The sequence below is a fragment of the Rattus rattus genome, chromosome 2 (genome assembly GCF_011064425.1).
Source record: "Rattus rattus isolate New Zealand chromosome 2, Rrattus_CSIRO_v1, whole genome shotgun sequence".
Lineage (NCBI taxonomy): Eukaryota > Metazoa > Chordata > Mammalia > Rodentia > Muridae > Rattus > Rattus rattus.
This window is the reverse complement of record NC_046155.1, coordinates 111238209-111263060: the sequence shown is the minus strand read 5'-3', so window position 1 is coordinate 111263060 and position 24852 is coordinate 111238209. Positions and strand designations below refer to the sequence as shown.

The 24852-nt window shown below is 38.9% G+C and overlaps 1 protein-coding gene across 3 annotated transcripts; it reads right to left on the bottom strand.

Moving 5' to 3' along the window:
• Nucleotides 1-1306: 1306 nt before the first annotated feature.
• Hikeshi (heat shock protein nuclear import factor hikeshi) lies at nt 1307-24557 on the bottom strand. 3 transcript variants are annotated; one of them, XM_032893253.1, is made up of 5 exons: nt 24320-24557; nt 19402-19639; nt 6207-6358; nt 2666-2784; nt 1307-1634 (listed from the first exon to the last, which is right to left on the bottom strand). In XM_032893253.1, exons 1-5 carry the CDS (start codon nt 24347-24349, stop codon nt 1580-1582), a joined length of 594 nt encoding a protein of 197 aa, XP_032749144.1. In that variant the 5' UTR covers nt 24350-24557; the 3' UTR covers nt 1307-1579. The 3 variants fall into 3 exon arrangements, with proteins under 3 accessions (XP_032749144.1, XP_032749146.1, XP_032749145.1); XM_032893255.1 differs by lacking the exon at nt 24320-24557 and adding an exon at nt 12838-12974 and having other exon boundaries at nt 19402-19468; XM_032893254.1 differs by lacking the exon at nt 19402-19639 and having other exon boundaries at nt 24320-24549.
• Between the last annotated feature and the right edge of the window lie 295 nt (nt 24558-24852).

Sequence of the window (24852 nt, the reverse complement as noted above, 5' to 3'; positions counted from 1 at the left end):
GACTAAATACTCAGCTGACCTGTGTGTCAGTTTTATAGCTTGGGTTTGGTAATCTAGGTCCTAGTTACACACATGCTGGTAGGAAAGTCGTTCTGGTTCTGTCGATTATACTGAAATTGATTAATGCTTTTTGTCTTGAGTAGCAAAAGCTGTTGTACAGCCACTGTCAAGGTCCATGACTCAACATTTATTAACAAGGATTGAGCATAATCACTATACACTATCATAACCCAGTAACCTAGTTCTAGCTGGGAAGGGAGAGAACTGAGAATAATTTAGGGGAAAAGTCACACCACATGTAAAGTCATCCAAACTCTGACATTGAAGAAATTTCCAAAGGGCAGGTTGGAGTTCCAGTTAAACTAGATCCTTGTTTCAACAAAAGACCGCAAACTGTTCTAACACTGTTTCATGTATTTTAAAGACACTGTTAACAATTGGTTCCTCTTCAGATCACTTACACCTTTTGAAGACAAAAGACACTGCACCATCAGTGACTTATTTTCCAGTTTTTTAAAAATTATCTACCAAAACAGGACATAATTAACTCAAGGCTCCAAACTGTTAAGGTCCCTATTTATACAGGGACCCTGTGCTCCTCTGCTGTGCATGTTCCCTGGACGAGTGAGCAGATACACCGAGCTTCCATTACAGTTACGATCTAGGCGGTCGTCAGCCATGCTTCACTAGTATGAATCTTTTCATATGAGACTTCATATGCAAAGGCACCGAGTCCTTTTCTCGCTATGTAAGTTTCTACCAACATTAACAATGTTCAATAAAAGTTCACTGGTATTAAACATAGAAAATTTATTAAATAAAAACATATCAATCTGCAGATATAAAAACTCACAACCTACCTTTCTTGATTGAAAAACAACAAACTTGCTAATCTTAAGAAATATTTCCTAAAACAATGTGGTGGTGCATTCTGTAATACCAGCACTCAGGAGCCAGAACTGGGCATCAGGACAACGTATTCTTAGCTACAGAGGGAGTGTGAGTCTAGCCTGGGCCACATGAGGCCCTGTCTCAAAAACAAAACACAAAAAAGAAAGAAAAGAAATACTCCCTGAAGATAATTTTCCCATCTTAACACACATATTTGACATGTTTTCCAAAAGTCCCCCAATTATGAGTTGATTTAAAGTTACCTACATTAGGCAGGGCCTGATGGAGAAGGCCTGTGATCACAGCACTAGTTACTGGCCACCCTGGGCCACATGAGACCCTTAAAACCAAGCAACAAACAAGTTAGCTACTCCAGCAAAGTACTGTGAGAATAAACGAAAGGTTACACAGGCGATGGCATTTCAAATACTACTGCTGTGAGTAGGATTTATTTTAAGAAATGAACGACAGCTGATACAAAATGTTTGCCTCCAAGAAGTATGTCATACTTACAAGGGAAAAGGTAATTAATATTGAACATTTTCCTTGTTCAACGGTTCTAATTTTTATAAGGGTTTTTATAAGTCTCATAGTCACTAAGCAGGTTTTTTTTTTTTTTTGAAAGGTAGGCTTCATGACCCATTTGACTTCGTGCTTTTACATGACATGACAAATTATTTTATTCAAATTATGTTTTCCAAAAGAGAGGGTTCTGTGCTAGTCGTCTTTGAAAGTTTTCATACCTAGAAAAGAAAATTCAAATTTGTATAAGAACATTTCAATCACGATTTCATGACATTAAATAACTTTTATCAATAATACTTTTATGACATTTCTAAAACACTATGATAAAAAAGAAAGAAAGGAACCCTGGAAGTGAACGGTGACCTGAGGTGAGATGGGGTTGACAGCTCTTGGCAGAGAGCAGCAATCACCTCGACCTCTGCAATCAGACAGAGCCAATGCGAGAAAGTCAAGGTACAGAACCATCGCAGAGACTGCAGTCCTGAAAGCAATTTGTTCAAAGTCACATCAGCACTGGGACAAAAAGCAAACCCAGTACATTCTGGTGCCCCTCGCTGCAGCAGAGTACTACTGCCTACAGAGCTTCCAACATCTCCTCACTGGGACATCCAAAGTGAAAGGAAATCCCTACAAACCAGGAAGTCAGAGAAAAATAATTTAGTACTCATTATGTTCAAGGAGCAGTGAGAACCATGCGATGCTGGTTGACTGGCGATTTTAATATTGTAATTTTTATGTAAAAGAGGATTTTACCTGCATGTATGTATGTGTACCATGTATGTGTATGATATCTACTGGGGCCAAAAATGGACATCAGATCCTTCCTCTGGAACTGAAGTTACAAACAGTTTTGGGTGCTGGGAACTGAACCCAGGTCCTCTATAAGAGTAAATGCTCTTAATCATTGAGTCATCTCTCCAGCCCTTGGTAAATAATGTTTTGGTCCATTGTTTAAGTATCAGTACAGTACTTCTAACTCAACATATACTCTAATAGCAATCCCCAAAGCACAGACAACTATCTTTCCCTATCCCTATGAATTCCTAATAACTGTTATGTAATAGGACATTTAGGGTATGAACTACTCCAGATCTGAATGCTACAGAACAGACATTACCATGCAATAAATGAAAATATGTTGATATCCACAATAAAAGATTATGTTCACCCTCAAAGAAGACATACATTCATAGGCAAAATCTATATAGTTACTAAAGCCTGAATACTAGAGACTGGGATTGGCTCCTACCATTTCAGAACCACATTTGCTGGGATGAACATTTCCGATGGATTTGGTGTCATCTGGGCCTGAGAGAGAGCAAATGATGAAGCAAAATTGTAGAAGTTGTCCAACATCTTCTGTGTGAACTGAAAAGTTAATAGTTGATGTTAGTGAGTTACATTAAATGTGCAGTTGAGATCTCAATACTTTTAGTTTAAAGTTTCCGCGTATTAACCTGGTTTAAGGAATATAAGTTCCAAGTTAGATGACTTTTTATTTCAACACTTGAGAGGCGCAGCAGGCAGACTTCCATCAGTTCCAGGCCAGCCAGGTCTACATAGTTGCAGGCCGGCAGTACTACAGAGAGACCCTGCCTACAATGGTCTAATGAGTAAAGCTTTTTCAGTCATAAAGTGATATTTGTCTAGAGAAGTAAGAAAATCTTCCTTTGAATCTTTCCTCTCTGTAATGTGGACCCTTTTTTCCTTCAATCACCACATTTCCATATAAAACAATAACCCCCTCTACAGGGCCTTTGTCTTGACAGAAATATAAAAGCCTAAGTATTATTAGACAAGCTACAACCATGCAGTGGTGGTGCACACATTCTCCCAGCACTTGGAGGCAGGCAGAACTCTGGAGTTCGAGGCCGGCCTGATCTACAAAGTGAGTCCTAGGACAGCCAGGGCTATATAGAGAAACCCTGTCTCAAAAAAAGAAAGGGAGGGAAGGAGGGAGGAAGGAGGAGGGGAGGGAGGAGGGAGGGGGTTATGGGTGACAGGGGAAGAAAAGCTACTGGGTCCCTTTACTGTGAAAGAGAGCAGGATGGCCACAGTATCATTCCATTTCTTCTAGTTGTTAGTCTGACTCTTTTCACTGACCTAAAATTATCAAATCTACTAATATCCTGAAAGTAGAAATTAGAATTAACTAATTCTTAATGAAAATCAAATGGTCTTAAAGGCAATGAACCTTAAAGTAACGAAATAAAAGGCAATGCTACCTTCCAGGCCAGAGATGGTTCAGAAGGTAAAGGAAGGTACCGTGCAGGCCCTATGGCCTGGGTTTACCACAGGAACCCAGTGTGGAAAGAGAATCAGCTCACAAAAGTTGTCTTCTGCCCTCCACAATCACCACAGCACACATGTGCCCACTAACACACATGTAACACACACACAATTAATAGTAATAATAATAAATTTAATAAGAATTATTATAATAATAAATAATAGTAAATTTAATAATAAATCTTCCCAGCATTACTTTCTCAAAAATACAAAATCAGCTCTGAAAGTTCCTGATATATCTTTTTCACAAAAGGAATTACCTTACTGGGGTTTTAAAATCTGCTCATTTATGGGATGGAAGAAATACAATTCAAAGATCTACCATTAAATCATTAATATCAATAATTAGTAAGATCACTAACCAAAAAGTTACTATTAGAAACAAAGTTTGCAGCAACTCATACCAGCAAAAAGACTTCTTTTTTCCTGTCTTTCCTTTTCTGACACATGTAGACAATTCATAAAGAAAGGTAACTAAAGTCGCCCCAAACTAAATGCATAAGTTCATTGCTAAAAATTTTCACAAAATTTAACAAGGTGTTAATCTCTGGAACATAGCACGGTTATTAAAATTATTGGGAAGATTAGACCTATTCTGATGAGGCGGAGGAAGTTGGACTATTAGACATTAAAACTTAACTGGCATCAAATTTCCGTGAGTTCGAGTCCAGCCTGATATAAGAGTGAGTTCCAGGACAGCCAAAGCTACACACAGAGAAACCCTGTCCTGAAAAACCAAAAAAAGAAAAAAAGCTGGCAGTTGAGCAGTGGTGGTACACACCTTTAATAACTGCACTCAGGAGGCAGAGTCAAGTGGATCTGTGGTTTGAAGCCAACCAGATCTACGTAGTAAATTCCAGACCAGCCAGAGCTACACAGTGAGACCTCGTCTCAAAACAACAAAAAGGGGAATAAAATTTTGGCAAAGGCATGAAAATAAACTACCTAGAGTAAAAAAACATCCAAAATATAATTGAATATAGGTGACATTATATAGGACAAAGGTGTTGTTTACTCTGGGGTGGGAGGCTAATCATTAAAACGATGGGCCAGAAAAAATTAAACAAAGATAATTCAACGCATAAAGAAACTCCAATCTCTTGCTCCGGGCTCTGTCCTCTCACCCTTTCCTCTCTCTCTTCCCATTCCCTTCCCCCCTCTCTTTCCACATGTTTATGGCTCGCCCTCTCTCTCTCTCTCTCTCTCTCTCTCTCTCTCTCTCTCTATCTATCTATCTATCTCTCTATCTCTCTCCCCTTCTTCTCCCCTCCCCATGCCCTGAATAAACTATTATTCTATACTGTAAAAAAAACAAGAAAGAAAAAGAAACTTCAATATTAACTATAAAAAGAAAACAACCCAAGCAGATTACATGAGACCTAAATAACAAATTTATATTAGAAAAAAAATTTTTTTTTTCTTTTTTTTTTTTTAAGGAGCTGGGACCCGAACCCAGGGCCTTGCGCTCTACCACTGAGGCTAAATCCCAACCCCAGAAAAAAAAATTTTTTAAAAGAAAAAAAAAAAAAATCAGCGAGCAGAAAGACGAATGGCTACAGAAGAATGTCACAATAGTATGATTTATACTTGCAGACTCTGGGCATAAATTAGAACAGGAAACAAAAAGTATGCTAAAGAGATGGGATAGAGAAGTCCAGAAATTAGTAGATCTGAGAGAATATAACAAACAGGGGGTTAGGCTTAAGTCTACAAGGACAGCTGTTACCTTATTCTGTCTACTTTGTATTTATCTGTACTTTAAAAACTGCTTGACACAGAGTAAGTACATGATACAAATTGTGGAATACTAGCTTATTCTCTGTACTTTATATATTTGAAATACTTCATAGTAAAATGTCCAATAAAAACACAAGTGCTTGGGATAGACAGATGGCTCAGTGGTTAAGAGCACTGACTGCTCTCCCAGAGGTCCTGAGTTCAATTCCCAGCAACCACATGGTGGCTCACAACCATCTGTAATGGGATCCAATGCCCTCTTCTGGTGTGTCTGAAGAGAGCGACAGTGTATTCATATACATAAAATAAATTTTAAAAAATTCCCACTGCTTTATGCGGAGAGAAGAATGGTGGCTGTAGACGTTAAGGGAAATGGGGAGGTGTTGGTCAAAGGCATGAAGTGTATGTATGACAGGAGATTACACATTGAAAGTGTACTGGAAATCCTCTAGACGTCAGATCATAAATGCACTTCTACAGTGAGGAATGCAGCATTGTGCAAATGTTACGTAGCTTTAGATATTTCACAAAATAGACACACACCAAAACATTATTTTAAACACCACAGAGGGGTTGGGGATTTAGCTCAGTGGTAGAGCGTTTGCCTAGCAAGCGCAAGGCCCTGGGTTCGGTCCCCAGCTCTGAAAGAAACAAAAAAAACAAAACAAAACAAAACAAAACCAAACACCACAGAGATATACAATTTTGTGAAATATACCATAATGGGGGAGGGGCAAAACAGGAATGAAATCTGTGTGCATCACCTGTGTGAAGGAGTCAACCGAGGACACAGCGGCACTGCCTACGGGAGTCTGCTGAGCCAAACTGTCCAACAACTCCACCGAGATTCCAATCTGGGCAACAGATGGGGTTCGCACAATATTCATGGCTCCAAATGGGTGCTGGCTTCCTTCTCCTGAAAGAAATTTACAGGTGCTACAAATTTCAAGATAACTTGTACTCATGCAAATTCCTCTGCAAATGAGGACTCTCTCCCTTATTTAACACATTAGAAAATATGAAGTTTATCATTATGATTCTGATAACTGAAGATGTCTCACTTTAGGGTCCCTGTTCAGTCATCTACGACAGCTGCTTTGGACCTTAAGGCCTGCTCCCCACTTCACATTTGCTGCTTTAACTCTGAAAAGCTCCCCGGAAAGGAAACTCATCCTAGCTATCCTCTGATATGAACCCCCAGCTCGCTCTACTATACAAGTCTGTCTAGTAAGTCACACAGCATAGAATAAATATGTCCATCTTACAGATCTCACCACCACACAAAAATAAGTAAGGAAATAAATCTCATGGCCAGATCTCTATGGGTATTAATGGTCACATCCTCTTCTTTTTCTGCACGTGCACATCAAATACAATATTTCAAATCTTGGAACTCTGAAATCTTTAGTGGCTCATAATTTCTTCAAGTAAGGAACATCATCTTCTCTACCCATAATATATAATATGTTCTCATTTTTACATTTATAAACCTTTTTTAAAATGGCCAACTATGGGCCAGTGAGATGGCTCCATAGGTAAAGGGACGCACATGGTAGAAGAGAACCAATCCGTACCAGCCTTCCTCAGATGCCCACGTAAGCCCTAGGGAGTACTCGCACAGGCAGACAATAAATAATAAATACATATATAAAAATCAAATAAGAGACCCAGCAAGAGCTCAGAAGGTGAAGAGACCTGCCACCAAGTCTAACTGCCCAAGTTCTGCCTTCAGGATCCCCAGGTGAAAGGACCCACGGCTGTCCTTTGACATGCTAGGGCACACGAACTCACAGGACAACATTAGATACAGAAAATAAAACTACACAACTCTCTAGAATGACCAATTTATAATAGTTGCCATGATTGTCAACTTGGCGGAACCAAGTGAGAAGCACGCATGCTTGTGAGGGATTAACATTGGGTTAACTGGGATGGGGAAACCCATGACTGTAGTTTTCTTTCTGTTGCTATGATAAGAGCAACTTAGAGAAGGACGAGAGATTTCTTTGGCTTATCCTTCCAGGTTCCAGTCCATCATTAAGGGATGTATGACAGGAACTCCAGAAGGAGCTTGAAACAAAAACCCAGGGAAACACTGCTTGCTGCTCTGCTCTCAGGCTCATAGTTAACTATCATTCTTCCACAGCCAGGGACCACATGCCTCGCCTCAGGAATGCTGCCACCATGGTAAGCTAGGCACTCCTGCATCTACTAATCATCAACCCAATCCCTCACACATGTTCCACACCAACTTCATCTAGAAGGTTTAACGACTCAGAGATCTCCTCTGAGATGACTGTAGGCTGTGTTAACTGAAAATCTTTAAGGTAAATGGGGCACCCAACCATCCTGAATGTGGGAATATTACAAAATGGGCTGGAGTCCTGGACTGGATAAAAAAGGGCTTAGCACAAGCATTCGTCCATTTGTTCGTTTGTTTGTTTGAGGCAGGGTTTCTCTGTGAAGCCTTGGCTGTCCTCACACTCAGATTCACCTGCATCTGCCTCCCAAATGCTAGAATTAACAGCATACACCACCACCAAGACCACCTGGCCATTCATTGACTTCTAACTGACTGTCCCTACAATGTGATCAGCTCTCAGGTTCCTGTAGCCATGACTTCCAGGCATGCTACCTTCCTCCTTATGTTGCTTTGCTCAGGTGTTTGGTCACAGCCAGTGGTCCAGTAACTAATACAGCAGCCCAATGGCTTTTTGATTTCATGTTTATACTACTTCATTTCAATTGCCTTTGCACATAAAGCCGTATCAGAGTCTTCCCACATATTTTCACCAAATGCTCAAGATGTTACCAAATACTGAATGGTAAGTTCTTCTTAAATGACTGAGTAAAATACCATATTTTGTTTTAGTCCTTAGAAATAGTTCTGTGGTCAACCCTTACTTGAAGAAACTCAGCTGAGACTGTCATCTAAAGACCCAGTATCTAAGATTTTGCTAACACAAATCATTCTAGAATGTATTCCTTTTTATTCTTTTATTTCCCTTGGTGTTTCTCTATCTATAAAATTTCCTGTCTATTTCTTTACCATTATGAAAAAAGTCTGAAAAGTATGAACTCCAGATTCTGCTTAATAAAAGCAAAAGGCCATAAAGATCACATCTCCAGTCTCCTTTTATATTTCTTTTAAAGATGGTGTAACTGGAGCTGGGCAGAGTGGCATATGCCCTTAATCCCAGAATACAGAGTGCAGAGGTAGATGGATCTCTGTTGAGTTTGAGGCCAGCCTGACCTATATATTAGAGTTCTGGGACAGCCTGGGCTAAACAGAGACTTTGTCTCAAAAAAAACCAAACCATAGCAAGCGTAAGGCCCTGGGTTCAGTCCCCAGCTCCGGAAAAAAAAAAAAAAAAACCAAACCAGACTCCCCCAACCCCCAAAAATATGTTCTATGAAGTATATGTCAGTGCAATGGAAAATCTGGCTCACATCTCATTTTGTATGACCTGGAACCGAAGAATATAGTTCCTATGTTTAAAGTTGTTTAAAGAACAATATGCTAGGGCTGGAGAGATGGCTCAGCAGTTAAGCGTACTGACTGCTCTTCCAGAGGACCTGAGTTCAATTCCCACCAACCACACGGTGGCTGTAATGGGATCCGATGCCATCTTCTGGAATGTCTGACAGCTACAGTGTATTCATATACATACATTAAATAAATAAATTTAAATAAAAAAAAGAATATGCCATCGAGACCTCCTATAGCCTAGAAAGACTAAAGTACTTACTATATGACCCTTTACAAAAAAGCTAGTCGATCCTGCCCTGAGGAATCCATCTCCATCTTTCCTATCATATTTCAACCCCTTTTCTTTTAGCACAGTTAAAATAAATGGTGAGCTGAAAGTGAAATAGTTTGCTGTTGGAATCCACAGTGTATGAGACTGGAACAGTAAGACACAGGCAAACTACAGCTTGGATTTTAGAAATGACCTATTGCACTTCTGTAATTGCAAGATAAAAATAAGCTTTAGTCTATTAAAAATGTATTACTACAGGGTTGAAGAGATGGCTCAGTTGGGAAACTGCTTGCCTCACAACCACAAGGCCAAGTTTAAACCTCAGAATACATAAAGAGCAATGTGTGATGGTTGTAATCCCAGCACTGGCCAGTCAACCTATCATAGTTGGTGAAACACAGGTTGTAGAAGAACCTGTCTCAAAAAATAAGGTGGACATCTCCTAGGAGCAACACCAAAGCTGTGTATGTAAGGGCTCCCTCTGTTCTTTGGAGGCCCGTATACAAGTATAAAATCATGAAACATGACCCATCCACTCAAGTCCTCAAGAGAAAGCCTAAAAAGCTACATACCCTGTTCATATGCCGTATGTGCACAGCAGTCAAGGGGGAAGACTGGAAATGCTATGACAAAGGAAAGAAGTTGCCACACAGTAACATCTGAATACAACAACATATGCTGCAAAGTTAGACATCATATATATATATATATATATATATATATATATATATATATATATATATATATATATGTGTATATATATGTGTGTGTATATATATGTAGATGCAAATACAAGTACACTTAAAATCTCTTTGTTCTATATTTAATAGCTTAACAAGTGTGAAAATACATTTTTCACTAACCATTTCAAAAAGTGTATTTTAAGGGTTGGGGATTTAGCTCAGTGGTAGAGCGCTTGCCTAGCAAACGCAAGGCCCTGGGTTCGGTCCCCAGCTCCGAAAAATAGAAGAAAAAAAAAGTGTATTTTAAAACTTTATTGTTAGTAAATATATTACTTAAATCAAAATATTTAACATATCTGAATTTGGATATTTAAAAATATATGTACAGAAATATCAAACTCTACCAATTTAGGAGATATTAACAGTTTCTACTCTCAACAAGCTTAAACTTTTAACTGGGGCAATAAAGCTACTTAACTATTCTGAATTAGTATCATTATCTGAATGACTTTTGACTTTGTTTTTGAGATAAGCCCAGACTGGCCTTGAACTCTTGACCTGAGCTTGCCCCCATCTCTATGCTGAGACTACAGTGGTTGGGGGATACCACCATATTCAGTTTCTCTGGTGGTTTCTAATATCCCTTCTAACACTGGCATTTCACAACTCCGAAAATAAAACAACCATTAACTACTCACCAACTGTGACATTTTACATATATCTAATGTATTTTGCATACCTTATATCTGATTCTTGCATTTTGTATATATTACATTTAATGCTTCCAAAACAACTTGCACCGTGGCTAATATTCCCATTTAATGTGAATTCTCCTCTATGGTTAAAGCATCTTGGTCCAGAGAACACAGCTAGAACTAGGCGTGGCGGCACATGCCAGTAGTCCCACCTACTCAGGTGGCTGAGGCAGGAAAATCCCTGAGCTCTAAGTTAAGAGCATTTGGGCAGTAGAGCGAGACGCCTGGCAGCTGAGGACAGCAGTGCTCACCTATATTCCAGCTTTTGGAAGGTAAAGAGAGGCAGGAGTTTAAGTCCACTTTTAGCTACATACTGAGTTTGGGGCCAGCAAACCATTTCTCAAAATCAAAATTAACCAGCCAACAAAATTATGGAATTAGGGAAATGACTCAGAAAGGAGAGATTTGAACTAGATCTAAGGTACCTGTAACTGCAACATAGGGTTGAGGAGCTTAACATACAAAAGATCTCTGGGATCTCTAGCAGGTGGTATTTCAAATTCAGTAAGAGACCCTGCCCCTCAAGAATAAGGAAGAAAGTGAAAAAGACACCCCAAGTCCTGCTCTGACCTCCCAAGTACACACAGGCAAGTGCACACACATACGTGCCTACACACACACGAAGCAGAAAAACAAAAGCAGAGCCCATGTCTTTTTTAAAAAATACATACACCAGTAAGTAGTAGTGGACACCTTTAATCCCAACACTTGAAAGACAGACACAGACAGATCTCTGTAAGTTCAAGGCCACCCTGATATACATAGCAAGTTCCAGAACAGTCAAGGCTATAAAATGAGAAATGCTGTCTAAAAGAAAGATGCACACCCATATTCCAGCCCATTATTCTTTGGTGACAGCTTTTTTTTTATAGATATTTTAATGTTAGTGTTATTAAAGGCAAAGAAAAGTTAAGCAATTGTACCAGATCAAAGACTAGAGAGGTAATGCAAGTAATATATGATCTGCTTAGAACATGAAGGCCGACAGAACAGTTATAAATGGCATTTTGTGGACAAATGACAAAAACTAGAGCAGATTAGATGAGAGATGCAAATTAGATGAGAGTATTGTGTTTGCATTAATGCTGAACTTGATCACACTGTGTTTCTACAGGCAAGATTATACCATGGAGCTACAAAATACGTGCTCATACACTCAGCAGTGAGGGAGAACAGTAAGCACAACATATTCTCAATACTTTCAGAAGAAAGACAGAAGCCAGGGAGATAGCTCAGCAGGTAAATGCATTTGATTCCTGACAATCTGAACACCTGACAAACCAAGTTCAAGCCCCAGGATCTACATGGTAAAGGAAAGAGACAATCCTCAGCTCCCACACAGGCACCATGGCGCGCACACACACGCACACACACACACACACACACACACACACACACGTGTAATACACATAAAAACAAATAAATAAATGTAAGTCTTTTGTATCTAGATAATGACAAATATGACCAAAAATGATAAATGTGGAAAGGAGTATAAGGAATCTTTGTACAAGTCTTATATTCTCCACTAATTCCTTTTTTTCTGATGCAGAATTAGGAATGTAAGTCAGTGGTAGAGTGCCTGCCTCACATTCATATCACAAACACAATCCCTAATACAAAAAAAAAAAAAAAAAATTGTGATTTTTTTTTTTAAAGATCTAAATGTGTGAGTGCCTGCATGTATATACCATATGTGTGCATGGAGCCCATGGAGGCCAGAGCAGGGAGGACATCAGATCCTTGGAACCTAGAGTTATAGACAAATTGTGAGCTGAGTTGCCATGTGGGTGCTGAGAACTGAACCCAGGTTCTCTGCGAGTGCTCTTAACCACTGAGCCATCTCTCCAGCCTCTGGAACTGCTGTTTTAAAAACCTGAGTTTCAAACTAATAGTATGTCATAATTGGGCTTTGGTCAAAACAGTATAAAGGAAACTCAACTACAAGGTACTTAATTTACTCTGGAGGCCTGGAACACAAAATATAATCCTTCACTAATAACAAGTTTGTAGTTTATAAAACCCTACTACAGTACTTATTCACATAAACACTTGTTTTCTCTTATGCCACAGGCAATTTGAGCAACTTTATTATTCTACTAAGTATAATCACACATTAAAAGTGCTGTAAACACAATGAAAATTTGTCAAGCTCTATGTAAGTGTTTTCATATCTGACCTAAGGTCCTACTCCCCCACCTGCTCTTCCAATCTTGGCCTCTTCTGTTTCCCATTCTCCATATAATTCTCCACTGTAGATGTCACTGGAATGCTCCCTGACTGAGGCATTGCGCTACTTCCTCCTTGTCTCTTGAAACACTTTACAAATAGTTAACCTACAGAGAAAAGGAAGGTTTGAAATTGAACTTTGTGTGTATGAACAGGTATGTGCCTATGGCTCAACAAACTCTTCAAATAGTATAAGAACCCTGCAGACACTTATCTTTGACAGACAAATGCACATAAACATGAGTACACATACATTATTTATATTTTTCTGAGTACTTACTTAATCTTTCGCAAGAGAAACTGCTTTCTACTTCCAAATTCAGAATCAAAATTTTAATCCATAATTTTAAAAGTATCACATTCATATTTCTGAATCATCACAAATAAACAACATTTCACTGCATTTCATTACTTACAACTGCTACGGTTTAACAGGCATTTAATGGGAAAGCACTTTTCAGTTGTCCCTCTGAATGCTGAGAGCAATATCAAGGTTTCTCCAGATTCTTAATATTAATACCACAAAGGATAAATACCACTTTCAAAACTCGGATATGACATTTAAAGAAACAATTGAAAAAAGGAATAACTGGTGTTAAAATAAAGCTTGAGATAAAATAGGTATATGTGGAAATTAATTTTGAATTCTTAAGAGTATTTTTTATGTTAATGAGAATATTATAGCCAGTAAAAGGATTTTATTGACATAATTAAAGATGTAGTCCACTAAGACAATTCTCAGGACACCTAGAAATGAAATGCTTTGGTGGACCAAACTAAGTCAAAATAAAAGTACGTAAATAGCTTTTGCCTATGTTATTTGATTTGGAAAATGAGGGAACTCCAAACGTTAGAGAAAATAGGCAGCATATCTCAACAGAGCATCTGGCTTCCCACTGTCTGACTTCTTTGATGCCTATCGAGAACACCAATGTTGGCAGGGCATGGTGGCACATGCGTTTAGTTCCTGAGAGGCAGAAGCAGGCCGATCTTTGTAGTTCAATGCCAACATGGTCTACATGGTAAGTTTCAGGACAGCCTGAGTTATGTAGAGAGACCCTGTCTCAAAGACAAAATAAAAAAAAAAAAAATACCCCACCACTAATGTTAAACTTTAGTATAAAAACAGTAAGAACTGAGACAAATATTTTTAATTCAAAATAATCAAAAATATTTTGTCCAAAATTTGTCATCATATTCAGAATTGTATTAAATGAACCAACACACAAGGAAGACTGAAGATGAGATATAAAAATTAAATTTCACTGCATAGTCGCCAATATATACAGATATTTACTTCTAGATTAAATCATGGAATGTTGTAAAAAAAAGTCAATGGTAAACTCTAGGGAAAAGAAATACAGCTTATGGATAAACTTTAAAATATTCATAAAAAAGAATGCCAAAGATAGGAGAAAATAAAGTTAAAATGTTAAAGCCAACCAAGCAAATACTAACCCTGAGCTGATCTACACCGGTTATTAGAAAGCTGCTGGTTCTAAGAATAATCCCGGCCACAACTACCCCAAGCTACTTCAGCAACTCTCCTCCCAGCCTTGGCTTGATTGGCTAGCTTTGCTTGACCTAATCAAGCTTAAAACTCTGGGCTTAAAGTAGTATCCCAAAGATTAAAAAATATGAACCTATTACAAAGATGAGTCCAACCTTCACCCTAAGCAACGCTTTGAGTCTGTGTATAAAATTAGCCAGTAAACTTCTGGCTTTCAACTGGCACACAACCCAACCTACAACTTTTCACTTAGAGCTCTACACAGGCTTCTCAACTCCAAATCCAAAGCATTCTTTCTTCCCACAATTCATTGTCTTCTTCCTATACTGCTTACTACTACAAATACAGACCAACATAAATCCAGTCGTTTTCCAAGTCAGTTTCTATTGTTTAAAAAAACAATATAAAAATATCTATTTCCGTATTATTTCTATTCTTTTAAACCAAAAAATACAGTCCAGAGAGATGGCTCAGTAGGTAAAGGCCTGACAACCCAAGTTCAGTAACTTGTATCCACATGGTGAGAACCAAATTCCAAAAGCTGCCCTCTGCATGTTTGTGCCTACACACATATATGTACATTTCTTTTTAATTAAAAGTTTGTAACAAATAGTAATTTATCTTTCTATTTCACTAGCCCTCCCGAGGAATACCTGAATGTACTCAATGACAGCACGATGTGCTCCTGCTGTCTTTTAAATACGTGCTGGAACTACTGGACATCCATGTCCAAAGAATTAAAAAGAAAGACTTTCGAAACATATCCTGAGCTGGACAGAAAACAAAACTCATGATTCATACACTACACCAAAATGTAAACATCTATTAAATACACATACCGCAAAAAGAAAAAAAGTAATCAAAGACAAAGAAAAAAGGTGTTTTCAGATCATAAATCTGAAAAAGAACTCATATTGACAATTCTCAAGACTCTAATTTCCTGGAAGTAGAAGTAGCAGAATACGCTGTCATCCAGCACCTGGGAGGCAGATGCAGAAAAATCGCCAGTTGAAAAGCTTCCGAAACTACATGGCAAGCTCTCCTGACTATGGAAGAAAGGAAGAGGAAGAAGAGCAAGAGAGAGAAAGAGATGGGGAGGAGAAAAAAGGGGGGAGATCTCTGAAGAAAAAAAAAGCAAAGATCTGAGCTGGGCATGGGGGTGCACAGCAGAGACCACCATGTCCTTCAAAGTAAGTTTCCAGGACAGTTAGGGCTACACAGAGAAATCCTGTCTTTGAATGAAAAAAAAAAAAAAAAAAAAAAAAAAGGCACATGAAAAAGAATTCTCATATCATAAAACATTTGAAAAATGTTCACTAAAACCACAATGAAGAGTCAGGATGTAGTGGTGGATACCTTCAATCCTAATGCTCAGGAAAAAGAGGCAGACAGATCTCTAAGATCTCTGAGTTCAAGGCCAGACTGATCAACTGTGAGTTCCAGAACAGCCAGAGCTGCTGTTCCAGAGCTGTTCCAACTGAGAAACCCTGTCTCAAAAAATGAGGAAAAAAAAGAAAGAAAAGAAAAGCAAAATCCACAGTGAGGTAGTACCTCTAAAATAATACTAGCAAGGCTAAGGCCGATCATACCAAGGGTTGGCAAAAAGAGGGTAGATTCGTCAACAGCAAAGTATCCAAGTACATGGACTGGAGAGATGGCTCAGAGGTTAAGAGCACTGACTGCTCTTCCAGAGGTCCTGAGTTCAATTCCCACCAACCACACCATGGCTTACAACCATCAGTAAAGGGATCTGATACCCTCTTCTGGTGTGTCTGTAGACAGCTACAGTGTACTCATATACCTAAAATAAATAAATAATAAAAATAAAAATAAAAAAAATTAAAAATAAAGTATTCAAGTACTGTATTATTCAGCACTGCACACCTTGATGCTTACCCAAAAGTAAATATCATATAAATACATATGTATGTTCATATACACATTTACAAAAATTATTTTTTTATTTATGCTACAGTATAGAGGTATGGAGGTCAGAGTCCAAAGTCAGAGGTCAGACGACAACTTGCAGAAGTTAGTTTTCTCTTTCTACCATGTGGGTCCTAGGAATTGAATTTGGACCATCAGGCTGATGGCAAGTGCCTTTACCTACTGAGCAACTGTAAGACTAGAAAACCCTAACTGTTCATTAAGCCGTCAATGATCAGTCAGTCCCCAACAGTGGTGCACACCTTTAATCCCAGCTCTTCAAAGTCAGAGGCAGGTTGATCTTAGTGAGTCCTGGGCCAATCTACTTTACATAGTTGATTCCAAATCAACCAAGGAAACCAAAGGAAAAAAAAAAAAAAAAAAAAAAAAACAAAGAAAAAACTCAGGGGAGAAAAGAGGGAGTAAATAATAAACTTTAGTATGTGTTCGACATCAATAGAATGCTACATAGCAATGAACTGTCTGCGTAATGTAAAAAAAAGCACAATGTAATAGTTCCTAACAGAAATGCCACACTTCAGCTTTGTTTGATACGCAATTCTATTAATAAAGCTTATAATCTTGTATCAAACAAGAAAAGGAATAAACTAGTGATACACACTATAATATACATGATTCCAAAATTAATTGTGCTCAATTAAAGAAGCTACCACCTGAAAAAGTTCACATTATACAGTATCATTTATAATTCTAGAAAATACAAATTCTTTCATGATATCAGAAAATAGGTCAGTAGTTGCCTACACTTGCAGACAAAGGTGAGGCAGGACTACAGGGTCCACAGCAGCCCGGGACAGTGAGTGAAGAACATGAGAGTCAAGACAGAATGTCGTACATAAGACTGAAGAGCTTCAGAAATCACAAGGAGGTGACAGGATAGCTGAAAAGAACAGGGAATGAAAGAATATGCAATGGAGAGGAGCGTGTAGTGTGAGCACAGGGGAACAGAATTCTAACCAGCAAATGACAACAGCCAGGCGGCCCTGATGAAGTCCTACTACAGGACGTACACAATTCCCTGGGCCCTAACTCTGGGTGAGTAAGTCGGTGTAAGGAGAGTCCCACTGAGGGGCTGGTCAACACTGTGGTGCTTGGACTTGAAGCCAGGGCCTTGTACATGGTATGCAAGTGTTCTGACCACTGAGGTATACATTCCTAGCCTTTTTTAAAAAGATTCTCAAAATTTATCTTTCAAAGACAGATAATTAACATATTTATAGATTACTTGTGATTCAGGACTCTGTATCCATTCATATCAAAATAAAGAAGTGAATAGGAATTTAAACCAAATAAAGGGGTCATTTTTAAAGCTGGATGATGAGAATGTTTTATTTCATATAATACTGTATAATTGAAAATTCTTATAATGAAAAGTACAATAGCATTTCAATTTACTTTGTTTCTTCTATGCAGATATTAAGGATAATTATTCAACTTATTCACAGTAAGTCTATTTCGAACTTCCATTTACTCGTCAATTGTTTGCATTTGTAGTACACAAACTTTGTATAACATTATCAAATAGGTCTATACCTTAAGCACATAAAGAACTGGTGACCTATTAACAATATCCACTCAATTTATGATCCACACCTACTATCCTTGCCATACACACTTGCCTTATGCTATTGTGCACATAGCATACTCTCAAACTTTGACTTATCCCTTCATCTAGAAATTGTCCCCACTCCTAGGAGAGAATGCCAACAGGCCTCAGGCCTAACAAACTCTTCCCAAGAGCAACAATACATCTCTTCAGGGAACATCCCAACCACCCAGAGCTCATCACTCTTTTCTCCTCTCCCCAGCACTCTTCCCAGTCACAGCTACTTTCTACTCTTTTTCTTTAACAGACTGAAATGTCTCAAGTCTTTTTGTCTTGTGGTATGTGAGTATGAACCCGGGATCAAACTCATGCTGTCAGGCTTGCATGCTAAGTGCTTATACTGGCCAAGTCATCTTGCCAGCTCTTTGCTCTTCTAAATAATGACCTACATAAGTGTCTTCCTTTATAAAGACATGTTACTGAAATCAAGAATCCAAGTGTTATCTTTAAACCACCATAGCAGGTGTCTATTTGTTAAGTATGTAAACATGTTGTCCACACTGCCTAAATTTCTTTTGCTTGGCCTCCATGTGTAATTTCTACAAAAAACACATCCATCTAGATTTAAGAGAAACAAAGACTCAGCAGCAGAAAATGGTATCCAATCCAAGCTTGTTTTCACAATTCCTTCAAAAAAATACTTCAAAGATTATGCCCCCTCATTGTTAACAGAACCAAAAGAATGTTAACGATCAGACAAAGAGTTGAAAACAATTGTGTGTGTACATGCAAGTTCATATGTGTGAATATGGGTGTGAACGTTCACTTATATAAGTATGTGAATACACGAGGAAGCAAATATTCACATGTACATGTTAAAGTGCATGTGTGATGTACATGAACATGTATGTAGAGGGTAAAGGTCAATCTTAGGTGTTATTCCTTGAGACAGTCCACACTGTTTTTGGCCAGATTTCTCCTTGGCCTGGAGCTTGCCATTCTGGCTAGACTGCCCAGCAAACCACCTGGGTACACCTGTCTCTGCCTCCTTAATGCTGAGATGACAATCACATACCACCACATCTTACTTGTTTGCAGAGAGAGAGAGAGAGAGAGAGAGAGAGAGAGAGAGAGAGAGAGCACATGAGCGTAGAGCACTACCAACTGAGCCATGTAAGAGTTCAAACTTTTAATGAAGAATTCCAATTGTTGTAATTCTATTTGTATTTAAGATAGATAGGCATATTATAAAATCTGAAGAAAAGTCCTTTATTAAAATGCTCAAGAACTCAAAAAAGTCCAAAGTAAACAGTGACAGTGGCTTCCTTCAGGGCCAAAAGACAAGTAAGGCATGGCTAAGCAGCTTTTACTTACTACTTATCAAATGTTTCTATGTCAACTGTTCTTACAAAAAGAATGTTATACACTACTGTTACACAGAAAAACATGATGGAACCTTAAAAAGCTGTACTTCATGTTACGTTGTTTATGAAAAAGCTTAACTATGACACTATTTGAATGTTACTCTTACCAGATTTAAGACCTGATATTTTGAAGATGGCACTTGGCTTCCCATTCGTGACAAATCCTAGGAGCTGCCATACTGGCACCCCATTTGAATCAGGATAGGAAAAGTAGACAGATCCTCCCATCCCCTCAGGAAATGGGATTGTTCCCAGCATAAAAACCACAACATGGTTGATATTTTCATAATCAGGCAAGTCAAAAACAAATTTATCCTCTGCCACTTGCTGTGCAGCTGTTTGCACCTAGAAAATAAAGAACCAGTCTTAGTTCCAGAGTTTGATGAGTTACTATATAACCTTTAGTACTGCTACAAACTGTCACCAGTATGGCCATTACATTTAATATAATTTTGTTAGCAGAATTACAAAACCACCAAATAAACAAATCAAAAAATAAAATCCAAAACCAAATATTTAGCCTTAAAATGCTCATTTAAAAATACTGCCACATTCTCAACAGCTCCCTGAATGAGTTTTTACCTACGAAAACAAATAACTATGGTTTAAGAACTGTGTTAAGAATGATCACATAGTGGCACATGCCTAGAATCCCAGGACCTGGGGGGTCATCCTCAGCTACATAGCAAGTTTGAGGCTGCCTGGACCACATGAGATGTTGTCTCAAATACAAAAGCCTTGTAAAAGTGAGAAAGAGTGAGACACTGAATCACAAACCAGCCTGTATGGGACTGACTTAGGCCCTCTATACATATGGTACAATTGTGCAGCTTGGTCTTCATGTGGGACTCCTAACAGTGGGAGCAGGGGCTGTCTCTGACTCTGTTGCCTGCTTCTGGGACCCTTTCCTTCCATTGGGAAATCTAATCATATTGCAACTTAATACGGCATGACTGGTTGATGTCCATGGGAGGTCTGCCCTTTTCTGAAGAGAAATGGAGGATGGATAGGATGGGAGTTGGGGTGGGGGTGGAAGGAAAGGGGAAAAAACTAGTGTTCTAGTAGGAACACTACTAGGTTTTATCCTCAATCTGAAGGACAGAGGGTCAGGTAATTAAAATGGGTACTCAATTATTCTAAGATTCTAGATTTGTAAATTCATCCACTAAATTTATTTATAACCCAAAGCCAAGGCTTGTAGGATTTCTCCCATCACTGACCAATACTCTCTGGGGCAGAACAATAAAACAACACATTAAGTTGCCTTATCAAAACTATTTCCAGCTAAAATGGAACAAGGCTGTGTAGCGCCTTCTTGTCTCAGCCCCTATGTGTTAACAAATGTCCTCTCTGCAATCTTTTTAGTGCCTTGTTTTCCACTTTGTGCTTTTGTTGTGATTTTGATATTTAAAATGGTCACACTTTATAAAGTACTTGTAATGTTTCTAATTGCAAAACGACTATGAAATGCCTCCATGTAAAAAATACATTGTTATACTTTTCTTCACGTATGAGGTATAATGGTGTTAAGCCATGAGTTGAGTACTAATCAACAATGGTTTTTGTTAGAAACAGATACTGCTATGTAACCCTGGCTGCCCTGGTACTGGCTTATATAAATCACCCACACCCCTTCTGCTAGTCAAGAATGACAGTTTAACTCTCCAGTCTGAAGTGTGTTGAGATTATAGTTATATACTATCAGTCCAGCTCTATAATACATGTTTTTAAAGACAAATATATAGGAAATAAAGTCATGACATGATATTTAAAAGAAAATGCTAGGAAGTGGGAGGGGAAACTGGGATGTATATAACTTAATTAAAAATAAAAAATATAAAAAATGCTGAAACCAAAGGTCCTCAGAAACCAGAGGTCCTCAGGAATCTAATCCTTAACTAGTTGCAAAGATTAGCATTTACCACTGAGTCTTCGAACTAAAGAAAACCTTACTTTTGAAAAGCTTAAGATTTGGTACTAGCACATACATCCTAGAAAGAGACAGGAAAATCAGATCATGGCCAACCTAAGCTTACACAGCAGGTTGGAAGCCACCATGAGATACCGTGTGGTGAAGTCAGGGCTGCTGGTTCCAGTACATAAAGTTCTGTCTTTATTACATACTGATACTGCTGAATTAATATCTATCATTAAAAAATAGCAATTCTGAGAGGACTCAGGTAAACTGAGGACTCAGGTAAACAAACTGTCTAAATTTTAGCTTATATGGGATTCTTTTAGGTTATTTAACTACTATTCATCAAAACAAATCTACATCACTACAATTACTCTGAAGACTAAACATTTAATTGATTGATTTCTATTTAGACTCAGGGTTTCTCTAGGTAGCTTTGACTATCCTAGCTAAAACTCACTCTGTGGACTAGGCCTGGCTCTGCCTCCTGAATGCTGAGATTAAAGGTATATGCTATCACATACCCAGCCAGCCCTACTCAAATCTTGAATCGTTAATGCCCGAATGTAACTAATTTTCTATGCCCAGTATTTGCTGCTACCCAAATGCTTACTTTTTCTTCTCTATAATTAATTGTCTATTTTACCCATACAAGCAACCTTAAAAACTTAATTTTATAAGCTAAACACCTGTAAACTAAACGAAACCAAATCTCAAGATGTTAAGGCTGAGTTTCAGGGGCTCACATAGCTCACGCGAGCCTCAAACTCAGCAGAGGATGACCTTCAACTCCTAATCCTCTGCTTCTATTCACTGGTGTCAGATTTACAAGTACAAGTAACTGTACTTGACTGGGGCTGAGTGTTTACGGTCAAGCTCTGATTCCCTTTTAAGAAATTTACTGACCCAACTTAAAATTTTCCACCATAAAAATTAAATAAAACAAAAAGCAAAAATATAATCCAAAACTTCCTGTAGTGCTAAATTCAATGTTACCAAGTTTTAGCGAATATATTTCTTAGAAGGCATGAGAAATTATGTATTCAAAGGTATGGAAATAACCATAAGGCAAAATAAGTATTTGTTTCAACTTTTATTGCACAGACAAAAGACATTCTGTAATTTGTACCCACATTCCAATCCCCTTTTAAAGACAGGATATAATTCATGTGGCTCAGGTTGGCCTTTAGTGATCTATGTAGTCAATCAAGACCAACCTCAAACTACTGTCTCCACCTCCCAAGTGCTAAGACGACAGTGATGTACCATCATATCTAACTAGACAGTCTACTCCTTGACCTTAATTAAAACAAACAAAAATGAGGCGCAGAACCTTTCCTTTCTTTGGGTTCTTTTTCCTTAAAGAAAAAAACTAAGGGCTGTGGCTTTTAATTCCAGCACTGGGGAGGCAGAGGCAGACAAGTCTGAGTTTGAGGCTAATCTATTCTACAGAGCAACTTCCAGGACAGTTGGAACGACACGGAGAAATAAAAGGGAAAAGAAAAAACTCAAAGAATGAAAATTAGGTTTGTAAATTTCAATAGGTGGCTTTTCCAGCAAAAGAATGTAGTTAAGTTCTGAGACGTTAGTATGCCTATCTGTCCTTCATTTTCATTCATGTCTAATGATATACAATCCAAAGCCAAAAAAATCTTGAAGAAATTATCCACTGGATTGATGTTGGACAAATAAAGCAGATAGCTCTAAATTCCCTTCCAGATGACTTCACAACATAACACCCATGGTACTAGAGTTTGAACCCACATCTTCAGCTTACAACAATTCTGAGCTGGATGTGGTGGCACACACCTTTAACCCCAGCACTTGGAAACAGTCCGATCTCTGAGTTCAAGGCCATCCTGGTCTGCAGAGTCCTAAGACAGCCATGGGTACACAGAGAAGCCCAGTCTCAAAAAAGAAAGGAAAAAAATACTTTTACTACTGAACTATATATACTCCCAACGCCTTTTTTTTTCCCCCTTGCAACTGTGATCCTCCTCGCTCAGCCTTTTGAATAGTTGGAATTACAGGTGTAAGACACCAAGCTGGGCTTTATTAATGGCAGACATCTGAGTAACGCGTTCTTCTCAAATTGTTTCTTTCATCTTCCAACCCCAGAGGTCCCACTGGGCCATTCCAAAAGTAGCTCACCAGTGTTGCCACTACCCCACCGCCACAGGAGCCTCCCATTAACTGGAGACAGAAGTCCGTGGTTCCTTGGAACCACGTGTTTTCTTAAGAGCAGCGTGTACAGAATACATTATCAAAGGCTGGTGAAAACGGAGTAGAGCTTACCACGCGCTAGGCACAATTTAACAAAGAGGCTGCAATATTTAACAAAGCAAGGAGAAACGAAACAAAGAAAAATCACTCTGAAGAGAAAGGAGTCACATCTCAGGACGGATATATGGATGGTTTCTACAGGAACAAACAAGATTCACTCTGGATTATTCCTCAGCTACTCCCGGCACTCATTTCATTTAATTCTAAGACTCTGGCTAAGCAAGGGCATCTCTTGACCAAAAAAAAAGAAGCATTATTATACTGGAATCTTTTAGTTATCACAGATATGGCTCACATCTAAATTTCAATCATTCTATTAGCAATTTGCAGTTATTTTAAATTGGGTCAGTAGACTTCTAAAAGAGGACCTTCCAAAGATACCGACAAACCCTCATTGCACCGGCAATTGAAATTTTTCGAAAAACACTTAGTTTTAGATTACAAATCTCAGCTCTACTTCTAAGTGACATTATCAATTTAGCGACTAATTACATCTATTAGAGTGGAAGTTCTTGAGCTGCAAAGAGAAAATTACTATCTCACGAGTTACCACAGTTACAGCAAAATGCCGTACAGAAGGCTGAAATAACAAGTAATTACAGCACTCAACCCAGCAGGTGGAACAAAATGCGCACTCAATAATATGCAGTAATATCCTGACAGCCTCTCAAACATATCTAAGAGTTGGGCAAGCGTCCCATTCGCAGTCGCACACGCCCAGAAGAAGACAATGACCAGGTTTCCCCGCGTTCCTAACGTCGTGCACCGTGCCACCACCCAGCTCTCAGTCACCGACCCCTTCCTGCCACCGCCCGGGCCATCCTCACCAGCCTCCCCGCCACCAGGCAGCCAAACATGGCAGCGCCCTCGGCGCCTCTGCTCGGCCAGCGGGCACCTCAGGCCGGACACCAGGAATTCCGCAGCCACTGTCCTAATTGAACTCAAGAACCTTCCAGAATTTGCAGGAAGGAACGTGCCCCTCCACTACATAGCAACACGGGAACGCATCTGGGCCGGCGACCTCTGACCCTCCCTTCCTAACCCACACGCCTCTCAGGAACGAGTACTTCCGGGTCCTTACACCAATTTCCTCCTTCTAAGGTAGTAAGGAAGAGCTGGTATCGTATCAAGACTACAAATCCCATGGTACCGTGCGCCATCCTCCGGGAAGGCATGCCCGGAGAATTTGAAATTTAGGACTGACAGTACGTGATTTCCGTGCCTGTGCGAGTCAAAATTTCTCCCCCCACCCCCACCCCCGGAGCTGAGGACCGAACCCAGAGCCTTCCGCTTGCTAGGCAAGCGCTCTACCACTGAATCCCCAACCCCTCGAGTCAAAATTTCTAAATATGGTGCTGGG